General features: G+C 32.8%; 1 protein-coding gene across 1 annotated transcript in view; it reads left to right on the top strand.

Annotated features, from left to right (window-relative positions):
- LOC145984076 (putative inactive tyrosine-protein kinase Wsck) overlaps positions 1-885 on the top strand; it is a 181029-nt gene extending 180144 nt beyond the window's left edge. Inside the window, exon 15 of the mRNA XM_083117466.1 lies at positions 750-885. Within this exon, the coding sequence (XP_082973592.1) occupies positions 750-824 (75 nt within the window). The 3' untranslated portion in view covers positions 825-885. The remainder of the gene's footprint in view (positions 1-749) is intronic.
- The last annotated feature ends 11584 nt before the right edge of the window (positions 886-12469 follow it).

Raw genomic sequence — 12469 nt, 5'->3', positions numbered from 1 at the left:
TTATGTAAATAATTAAATAAAACTTTTAAATATTGTAAATATTCGCTATTTTTATGGGTACGTCAACACTAAGGTTCTTTGCACACGTCACATGTCCTTTCTTTACAAGTCTGTTGCGGACTTTAAAACACACCCATGACCTCGCCGGGACTCGAACCCGAGACCTCCGGATCAAAGAGAGTTGAGCCGATCACCCAACATGCTCGGCTACCAAGGCCGGCATAAAACTGTTATGTTGGCCTCTTAATGTAAATACATAGCCTACTTTTAAATAAAAATGTTAATTGTTATCTAAAAAACAAATGAACAGACACACGTTTTTCATGTTATATTTAATTTGCATGAGGAATATAATAGCTGCTTAAAAACTGCTATACGAAGACGTAATTTTTATTTTTAAAAAAGGGAGGGAGTGAGTCATACATTCATTTACTTCAGTGATCAGAGCCCCCCCCCCCCCCAATAATTTTGACAAGTCGGCACCCGTGAACCTCATTTATCTGCAATAATGCAGTTTCCAGGTGTACTGCATGGGAGATAGGTGGCAAGCTTTTACCTCTTTTGTTGCAAAACATATTATAGCTAGGCTATTCATAGCACTCAAATAACATCACTATTTTTAAGATGTATGCCATTTGCATGCCATCCTATTTACTAAATGTTTTTTCATGATTAGTCAAAAATGAAGCAAAGTAAAACAAACAAAAAAATAATGTTTTTTTTTTATATATAATCCTTTTCTGTTTCAGATTCATCTCAACTTTGCAGTTCACCCAGGATTTCATTACGAGCAGTTCGTACCAGAAATGGAAAAACAGTCATAAAATAAACTAGTCTTCCATTCTAGATTCAAGTCGTAAAATAATAGACACTTAAGATTTTTTGTGGAACATGTACTTTGGGCATAACAGTCCAAGTATGGTTTATGAGAGCTATATATAAGTAAAAAGTCTATACATGGTTCGTGAAGTCATTGTATGTGAGAATGTAATTTGTAGTTAATGTGTGGATAAAATTTTCACTAGTGGCATATTATAGCAAAATAACAAGTACAATGATGTAACATGCAAATAATAAATGAAGAAGGGTAGAATGGCAAGTCTGAACAGTGAATATACTACATCAAACTTGTACTGTACTCCAGTGATATATATGTATATATATACACACCTTTTATATATATATAACACAACCAAAGGGGCCTTGCAATTCAATATTCTTTAGACTTTATCTTGTCAGAATTTAGTTGTTAGAAGAATAAAAATTGTTAGGTTCAAATTATTATGATGCAAATAATTCAGCCAGTTACAAAACAGTTGATGCTAAAAGTATGTGTGTGGCGATATTAAACTAGTAGATACACAGCAGCAAGTAGGCAAACCTTTATTTTTATGATACTTGGTATTTGTTTTAAAAGGTGTGATTGTGAATCAATAAGTTCCTGCATCTTGATTTGTACATGGTGGGATGACATAATTGTTTAGTCATTCACAATAATAATGCCTTTAATGAGTTAAATTCAACATTGACTTTTATTCATTTTACTGTTGTCTTGACAAAATATTGAAAGACGTCATATATTTTAAACATTATAATTTGTTGTTAGTAAAATACTTTTCTTGCATGATGAAGAGTTGCAGTGTATTGAACATAGATAATGATGTATCTGTGTCAATAACTTGTAAAAATAAAAGTAGTCCACCCTGCTGTGATTTGATGTAATTCAGAGTGAATTAGCTGAAGAAAGAATAACACCAACCTCTTCTGTGTATCTCTTATCTCTGAGACATCAGTCAAGTGTTTCTTGATTTGTGATGACTCAAGTATAGAAAATACACTTTCACTTTTTTTGTTCACTGTATCAACATACTTCCTCTCTGCAGTGGAATGGTGTACCGTAATCATCTTACTGACCTTGCCACTTCAGAAATAAGCTTACGTAGATTGTTTTAAAAGAAACAGCATTTGCAGATCTGGCTTGAAAACAATGGATGGTAATTAACACATAGAGTATTAAATGCAAAATGTGTAACGAAGTGTAAGTACAGTGTCAAGGAAAGTGCAAAATTTAATTTAGTTAATTTTTAAACTATGATAGTCATGTATGAGTGAGTGTCCAGTGTGTTCATTTTTATTTTATTTTGCAATACATATATGTTTAAATTGTCTTTGTGTAATTTGGTCTTAGTACTGTGCTCATTAGGTTTTGTTGTGATGAAAACATTTTATGTGCCACTAACTTTGTTTATATATGTTTATAGAGGTGCATGTCATGCAGAAGTACACACTTGGTGGTGAAACGAAACTTTAGCAGTGATCTCTTGTTTTAGCACTGAAAAACTGACTGCTTTGAAAAACAGTTATCAATGTATGCACATTTGTTAGCCTGTGGGGTAGTTTGAATTACTTGTGTGGTAATAGCATTGTCATATGAGAGAAAATTTAGTGTATTAGTAACTACAACAGTAATGTAAAAATTGATAGAATTCAAATAGCATGATGGAAGTGAAGGAACTCTCATACATAACAGCAATTTATCACTCTTTTTTGTGACAAGTCACATGCCTCTGCTGGGAATAGTATACATATATTGTGCCCTGTGTATTTCATGTGGAGTGATTGATGAGTATAGTGATATTTATTTTCTTCCCTTGTTTCAGTCTTCATGCAAGTGAAGGAAGTAAGATGGTAAAAATGGTCGCATTAAATAGTACCTTAAACACATATTTGCATATTAATGATCCTAATGCAATTTAACACTATATATTTGGTTCAATAATGTATAATAATACGGCTGTTCGTAAACTCCAGCCAAGTCAGACGAAGCCGGTTACATCTGTTCGTAAACACAATCCAAGTACGGCTAGCTCCACCCACTTCCCGCTTCGTGATGTCACGGTGACGTATCCGGCTTACTTGGCTCGTAAGATTTGTAAGCCATTCTCAATGCGACTGAGTTGGCTGACTGCAGACTAAAACTAGCAGAAAGCAAGATGCATGCAGTTTCAATGGCCGGCAATCTTTTATTTGATGCCTTCGTAAGTCAGAAAGACAGCTGAGGGAAAAGGTGTAGTTAATATTACCTTATAATTCTTTCCGTATATGTATATATGGGGAAAATATGCAAAAACTGGTATCCAAAGAGATAAAAAGTATAAAACAATGAAAAAAGTAATTTTCATCTGAACTGTAATGAAATAAATATTTTTAAAACTATTTCATTTACCATAATTCAACGTTATTAGTTGGTGTTAATATACAGTACACTAAACTGAATTCACCACCAAAAAATACTACAAAGTAATTATTTTTGATGTGTAGGCATACAGTTGATTAATTTTTTTCAGTTATTTTTTGTGTTAATTTCTAAAACTTTTCAAAATATTCTACTAATTTATGTTAATGTAGCCGAGCTTTATATAGAGATGAGATTTAGTGCCATTTACACCTAATACTACTTCCAAAGAAAGTCAACTGCTTTTAAACATGCTCAAGAGTAAAGCAGACGATCCACCATTCCATAATCCACGCTGTTCGTCAACTGCAGTGTGGGACAGCTTTGCTAGTGACGTCGACATGAAGTTTCGTGTGACGTCTGCGTAATCTACTCGTAAGACCTGGGCTGAGTTGGCTGGAGTTTACAAACATCTGTAATGCCTACTCAAAATTTTATTTCTGTTTTCATTGATTTCAGATCATAATTTACTCAGCCACAGTCCAGCAGGTTGATTGAATTTTGTTGAAATATACTTTCACTAAAGAATTACACCCAAAGTATCAAATTTCCTCATGGTAGAGGCACATGGTACACAGATCATGTAATAAGTACACAGTGACTGTAATGTAGCAGTAAGAGTCAAACTTCATTGATAATTTTCTGCCTGTCTGAAGGTTTTTGTAAAATCAGCATTGGAAATTGTAAGAAAGAGGCATTATTAAGCATTCGGTATAATGTCGTGCCATTTCAGTTTATAAGAAATACGTTAGAGTTGCATGGGTTTATCAAATTTTAGAATTGCAGGCAGAGAATATCCAATGTGTGCCATTATGAATATATGTTTAATGTGATATTGTATATGCTGAATTCAATTTTGCATGGTAAGAGAAATTTAATATCAATTTAAATTAATTTTTATATTTTTATCAACATACAGTCGGATAATTAAGTAAACTATGGAATCTCAAACATACAATCTATTACACATGAACATATCTTGAAACTTTTGTATGCTATTGTGTTTTATAATTTTGTAATATTTCTGAAGTTTATTTGTAGAAAATTAATCTTGTAGTGTTAGATAGATTCCCACTTTTTTTGTATATATGTATGTTTAAGATAAAGAATGTGATAATATACATCTGAATATGAGCAAAACTACTTTGTTTATAATTTTTATAATGCAATGCAATTTGATTCTTATAATAGATTTGAGCAATATTATCAGCTTTTATTGAAAAATATTTGATTGTATTTTGCATGTGAAAATATGCATCTCTCAACAAGAATTTATCATATCATACTTAATTCTGTCCATTATAAGATGAGTTGTGTCTTAATAGTTGCAGTGAGTGCCAATATAAATTATACTTTGTTCTCAACAGTATTATTTACATATTCTTTACAATTACCATGTTTGGTGTATGATTTTTAAAATATTTTCCTTTATGTATGGCAACCAGCTCTTCTCTTTTTATGATTCTACCTCATGTTAGTTACTTCCAGAATGACATAAGTGTCTATTAGTTGGAGTTTTGTATGTACTGAATTTGTGTGTACATTTTTCACCTTTTTTATAATGTTTGACAGACAGTGTTCCAAAATATGATACAAACGCCAAATTTCCCATGGATTGAAATAAAAAGGAGTTATATTTCAATTACATTGTTAGGGATGATGAGATTGACACATGCTAATGCTTTACAAATTGCAGATACAGGAACCCCTTTCCTTCCAAGAACATGCAACAATTGCATGACCATATATGTACTTCTTGGAAAGTGCTGCTTTTGTAATATGCTTAGAAATATCAGATTCCAAAAAATCAAAACTGAGCACTCGCCCTTTTCAAGCAGACAAGCTTGCCTATTATTTCATAGATGTAACTTGCCAGATCCTTACTTATTTGCAATATAGCTAATCCAACTGTACTGCTATTATATATTGTAGTTCACTTATCCTAATTGGCCAATTGAGACTTTTCATTCATTTTTTTCCAAAATGCATCAAATTTTATGCATTTTAATTTGTATATAATTCTATAACACTTTATGGTGATCAGATTCTGTTTCTATTCATCTTAAGTAAATTGTAAGAATTACAATAAAGCAAGGACAATTGAAACTACAGGCAGTATTTTTGTCATCACCAGGTCATGCTTTGGTCTGATCACATTGAAAGAGACACTAAGATCTTAGAAATTAGATATTTCTTCAGTATGTGTTGTTGCTTGCAACTTTCTTTGTTTACACATACATTTATTTTGAATACCTAATGCTAATACATAAAAAAAGACATTGTTTTGACATGCTTGTATATATATTGTTGATGTGAAAGTACCTTATGCTCATTGGGAAGTGAATATGGTTTTCATTTAAATTAGATTTGAAGTAGTGTATGCATTACTGATACTTACCAATGTGTATAATGATGATTCCACAAGTCATCTTTCTGTTTCATGTGGATCAACACCCTAAATTGAACTGTCCATACACTATTTTATTTTGAATTTATTATTGGAGACTAGGTTGTTTAATTTTATTTCAATTTTTTGTAACGTTAATATTGTATAATATACATATATGTTTTATGTTTTGTATTTTCATACTTTTTTAACAATGTAATGACTAGTACTCTTCTACAGAACATAGTTTTCTTATTTCTGTTAGTATTCACATTAATGATGTTTTTCCATACTGTTATTTTGTGCCAAACACACAAACACATGAAATTCTGGGCAATAATCATGTAACTACATAGCTTTTTTTGTACTTTTCATTTACACTGGTTTTTGAAATGCATGAATATTTGATATTATTTATTCACCTGCATGAAAATTTTGATGTGATTATAAATAAATGAATTTTCTGTAGGTTTAGTTTAAATAATTAATGTAATTCCTCCCTCCATCTTCCCCTTCTCCCCCTCAAAATATGGAGAAATGCATAAGTGTGGCATATACACTACATACGAGAAATATTTATTCAGTGATTCAACAGATATTCCACACTGCTGGAAATTAGAAGCTGTAGAATAAAATTATGCATGGTACATAAAAAATTAAGGGAAGATTTTGTAAACTTTGAATTGCTTTTCTTGTAGAAAGGTTGGTTTATTAATATTGTCTTGTGTAGATTTGCTGATACTCTGTGAAATGAGAAACTTTTACCTCATAATTTTTGCCTTCATTTTTCTTAATAGTGATAGCAAACTTACTTTTTCAATAATTTAATAGATTGTCAAATCTTGAAAAAGCACCATAGGCATGAAGTTAGTGTAGAACAGACATACTAAATGTATTTATGCAATGTGTAACACCACAAGACCACTAAAACAATGTTCCCACTCCCAGGTTAAGAACTAGGTTAATTCATGCTCTAACCTCAAGCCTATATTGTCAAACGAAAGTTAATTTGGTAATCCTAATACATTAAAATTTATTTGTTGGATTCATAGTTTAACTTGTTGAAGACAATACAAGTACATAAACATGTAAAAGGTCAATGTTTTGTTGATATTGCATCAGAGAGGAGAGAGGGTCGAAACAATAAGGCTTTTGTGTGGGGGGGGGGGGGCATATGAATACTTTGGGACCTAGATTTTATATTTTCTCTTGTTTTTTGATTTTATACCTTGGTGTATCCTTATTAAAGATAGTTATAAATTTTATAATTTGAGCATTACCTTACAATTATTCCATGTCAATTTTCCAATTTTGATGGATAATACTCCTAGATTCACTTACAGGAGACAATCAGAATATTATTTATGAATTACACTTTTTCCACACAAGTTCCAGATATTTACAAACTGGCATTTGATGATAGTGTATAATACCAATAGCACTGATATCAATGTTTCCTATTCAGCAGCTGTTGTCACATATCTTTTAGTGTTTGGTTAGATTCATACAAAATTGCTTGAAAATGTGAATGGTATAATATGGAAATAGCAGCTAAATATTTTCAAAATAAAAGTTATAATTTTACCAATATAGAAAAAATGTTGAAGCTTGAAGAATGTCGGTGTTATTTGTGTTGCAATTTTAATCATGTTTTGTAAGTACTTCATATGTATTATCATCATCATTATCTTTTCATAAAAGTAGACTGAAATATATGGTGAAAAGTTGATGATGGCATGTTTAATTTTCACCAGCATTGTGTTTTGGTTTAATATGGACAAGTATATCCAAATTGTATGTAAGACTGTAAGATGCAATTGTTCTTTTAGCACACAGTTACTAGTAGAATACAAATAAACATACCAGATTTAGGTGGTGACCATTGTAGTTGTTATACACAAAAGTGTAATTCTTTTTGTTCATATATAGCATGTGTAACAAACAAATACAAACAAAATAAAATCTACTGTGTTTGGAATTTCACAGGGTATAATTCAAGAAAAATATTTTCAAATTGACTTGGTGCTTCACGTACCTTGTTAAAATTCACATCAGATATTATTTTTAAGGATATAGTTAGCTGTATAGGTGAAAGAATGCTGATTTCCCCCATATTTCCACCTTTGTTTATATCTGTATATCCAAAAGAACGTATTATTTTATTTGTGAAATGTAACAATAATTTAATTAATAACTAGTTGTGATGATGTGATACTTGCATGAAGAAATAGAAACAGTATTGCCACTTTCTTGTATTGTGAAGTATACAGTAAAAATATTTTCTTTGTTGTGTAATTTACAGTATGGTATGAGTACATGCAATTTGCAGTGTAAAGTAGAACCACGAGTATACGTTCCCAGATTTTACATTTTCACACATTTTACATCAATCTTCTTGGTCCCAATACAACCATGTGTATATTTTTTCACAAATGCTACACTTTCCTGTATGAAGTTTTTTAACCTTGGGCCTCCCAAAAAACGTAGATGTGAGGTTCTACTGTACACATTATCTTTATCCTTTCTATTATTTTTGACCTAACAAATAATTGAAATAAATTAATGTTTCCGGTGAACATGTAACTCTTGTCTACCAATTATAAACCTAATGTATTTGATATTAGATGCAATTTTCCACAGTAAATTCTTGAAAGTGAGGTAAAGGAAGTTTGTTCATGGTTGGGCTTACATAAGTTAATGCTAGAGGTTACTTTTTAATACATTCAACTAGCTCTGTCATGTCTGAACATTGTTTTAGTATGTTAGCAATGTGTTACAAGGATACTAGTATTTTTTGTAATGATTTATCTAGTCTATAGCTCCAAAAAAGTGTTATTAGTGTTCATTTGTCATTTTGTAGTGTGATCAATACAAATGGCAGTTTCAGAGTGAAGTGCATAAATTTTGATATGTCACAAAATGCATTACCACTCAACCATCAAAGACTAAATAACTCAGGCTTTTCTGTCTTTTACACTGAGAGCATGCACTTGATATATTAATACAATGCAATTCATTTATTTATTCACCAAGAACATTTTGTGCCAAAAATTAGACCCCTTTTAAAATCATGTAATACATACTAATTAATGTTATTGCACAGTATAAATCTGTACTTCAGGTGTACTTTTTTTTTTTTAATCATGTGCAATCTTTGCATTTTTAGTATGAGGAAAAGAACAGGTTTGTGGAAGTTACCAGCTTGCTCAGTATGTCAGAACTTGCTATTCAATTGTATAAAATAGAATTTATATCAGGCTTTTGTTAAAATACTCAGTAATGATGCCAAATTTTGGTGATTGAATTGTAATTTTTTCTACTCCAAAATGTACATATAAATATAGATGTGCACATACATATGTAAGTTTTTGTTAAAAAATTATCCACTGTATAGTAGAAAAATAGTAGTTTGTAAGTGGTAAATATTTTTGAGATGGAATGAAGTCATGTATACAGCTAAAATATCAGAAATAAAGTATTATCAACAAACACTTATTTTAACTTTGTTGGGATGTCTGAATATCAAATATAAGTTCATTATCAGTAGAAAAATATTGTTTAACTTATATATTCCCTTTAAATTTAATATTCCAAATATAACTGTGACTTTTCATAATTGGAAAATGAGAGATGTGGTAGTAGATAGATACAGAGAAACTAGTGCTCACTTTTTCCACCAAGCAACAGTGCAACAAGTTCCAACGAGGATGGTGGCAGTGGCCACTGAAATTAATAGAACTAAGAAAAAAATAAGAGTTTTGCAGAAAAAGTGTGTACTAGTTTCTCTGTATTTATAACTGTGACCTATTTGAAGAAAAGAAATTGAAGCAAGGTCATCCATAAAATATGTACATACTTGAGCAAAATCCATGGGAGAGGCTTTGGATTTTACATAAACCACCGAGTGAAGATGCCTCCCTGCACAAAGAACCCACCTACAATTTCTCAGACAATTATAGTCCTTTGTGATGTGTCATATGAACACCTTTCCATTTAAGAAAACAAAGTTCATTCCAAGATGAGAGACATCGAAATTGTCACCTTGTTAGTAGCATACACATTTATACAGGGTGTACTAGAAGTGATAGCGCAAACTGAAACTGAAAAGTACACAATAGAAGCAAAAAAGTCTCAGTAAACATGGGGTCACAAACGAACTGTTTGCAAGATAATTGTGAATGTGTGTTTTACAATCCTCCACTAACTTAATTGTTTGTACACATCATACACTTGTCTCCTTACACATTCCAAGGTTTCTTTGTTTAACCCTCCATTGGTCCTGCAAGAAAAGTTACATCAATGGTCGCACACGGTCGCAGAGACTGGGTTTTTAAAATATGCCAAATTAATGGTCTACGTGTAAAATGCCAAATCCTCAATTATTATGATTATATCTTTTCTTTGAACAATTGAGATTATATAAAACTATAAAAATTTAAATTCTATATAATTATAAAAAGGTACTCTTTGTTAATTGGGCATGGAATGGCATATCAGATTTTCAGTGAAAACTAGGTACGCCTATAGCCACGCATGGAATCTGACAGCAAGAGGCTTGAACAAACCCTCCCTAGCAGTTTGAATATCTTACTAACACTGAAAACAAAATTGTGGGGTAAAAGAGGAAGGTCAGAAACTCAGACACAGGAAGGGTGTTGACAAAACAATCATTGATAAATAACAATGTTAAAATCACACCTGGAATGAGAAACCGTGCGTGACCAACACAGAATTAAAACTCCAACACTGCCAAAAGGGGATATTGTAAACAAACCATTCATCCTGTACAGGATAGAAGGCATAATAGGCATGTCATTTGTAAAGTGACAAGTGTACAATGTGTACAAATAAGTCTGTGGCAGATCATAACCATACATTCGCAATTATCTCGCAAATGAACCATTTGCAATCCCTTGTTTACTAAGGCTTTTTGGCTTCTACTATCTTGTACTTTTCACTATTTCAGTTTGCATTATCACTACTGGTACACCCCATGGTGTAAAGACTAAAGAGGTGGATGCAAGCCGATCCTGAAAACTCTCCCTTCCAGCGCATGACGTCATCATCGTTGCAGAAGAGGACTGAAAGGAGTCCGTCCGCTCTTCGTGAGACAAATTTCAACTACAGACTCAATATAACTTCAAAACACGGGGAATAAACATAACCATGCTGTACTGAGCCAGGCATGTATACAAGGAGAGGTCTTAGTGGGCTCGAGCCCCCCCCCCCAAAAGTTTTCGGTTTACACTAGATAAAATGAGGTTTTTGGTTTCTTGTGGTGTGAAATAAGATAATGTGACGATAATTTAAGGAGAGAAATAATTATCGAGGCAATACAGAGAATGTTCTGTATCCTTGTTACTGTTAATAGTGCATATCCAAGGTGGAAATCAAGGGGCTCAAGCCCCCTTCCTGTAGGATTTTTTTCTGTTTATACTACATAAAATTAGGATTTAGGCTTCTTGAATAATGTGATGATAATTTGAGAGAAATAATTATCGAGAAAAGACGGAGAATGTTCTATAACCCTGTTATTGTTAGTAGCGCGTATCCAAGGTGAGGATCAGGTGGCTCGACCCCCCCCCCCCCCAGGAAATGTTTCAGTTTACACTAGATAAAATTAGGTATTTGTCTTCTTGAATAATAGGCCTATGATGATAATTTAAGGAGAAATTATTGTCGAGGGAAGACTAAGAATGTTCTATAACCCTCTTATTATTAATAGCGCGTATCCAAGGTGGGAATCAGGTGGCTCGAGCCCCCCTCCCCAGGAAAGGAAATATTTTAGTTTACACTAGATAAAATTAGGTTCTTGTCTTCTTGAATAATGTGATGATAATTTAAAGAGATACAATTATCGAGGCAAGACGAAGATTGTTCTATAACCCTGTTATTGTTAATAGTGCGTATCCAAGGTGGGAATCAGGGGGCTCGAGCCCCCCCCCCCCACACACACACACACCTTCAGGAAATATTTCTGTTTACATTAGATAAAACTAGGATTTTTGGTTTTTGAATAATGTGACGATAATTTAAGGGGAGAAATACTTATCAAGGCAAGACGAAGAATGTTCTATAACCCTGTTGTTGATAATATTGCACGTAAACTTCAGTATTGTCGCAGCAAACTTGAGCACTATGTAGAGACTTGTCAGCATTTGGAAGCTGCACAGCAAAGGTATCGCCACAAGTAGAGCGATTCGTTGTAATTTTTAATCTCTGGAAGGAGCGAGAGGGAATGTTCTTCAATAAGTGGAGTCGAACTACTGGCAATATTTATAAATCATTTATCTGCGCAACGTTCTAGAATATACTGAGGATATAAATGCGCGTTAATTAGAACCATTCCTAAATAGAAATTCTTTGACCGAACCTTGGATCCAAGAGAAAAATGGCGTTGTCTCTGACATCATTTCCTTTTAAGCGTTCAATTCAAGGACTTGTTCATGATTCATTTGATCATGTTAAAGGTGCATTACTTCAGTCTGTAATACGAAATTATAAAACTTTCTGGTGAGTTGTTTTTAAAAATGTGTCCGAGATAAAGAGTGGCGTGCCAACGATTTTCGGCAGGGAGAGGGGTTACGCATACTATTTTTGGTGGTCAGTCCTCATTTTGCCATATTTCCCTGTTTTTGACGTTCTTTTTTTAAGGACTGTGTCAAATGGGGTAATGACCCCACCAACCCTCCCTTGGGCACGTCACTGGAGATACCTAAATGAGTAAGCATTTTATCATATTTGGAGAAGAAACATTAGATGTGTTGGGAACGGAAGGGTTTTCACTGTGCAATAATTGTTTCGCGATCCAGCTGTATTCTATTAAGACTTCCTTCCACGGGAGAGGG

Source organism: Lepisma saccharinum, chromosome 2 (genome assembly GCF_977018435.1).
Source record: "Lepisma saccharinum chromosome 2, izLepSacc3.1, whole genome shotgun sequence".
Classification (NCBI taxonomy): domain Eukaryota; kingdom Metazoa; phylum Arthropoda; class Insecta; order Zygentoma; family Lepismatidae; genus Lepisma; species Lepisma saccharinum.
Note: the sequence above shows the minus strand (reverse complement) of the source record. Positions and strands in the feature narration are given on the sequence as shown.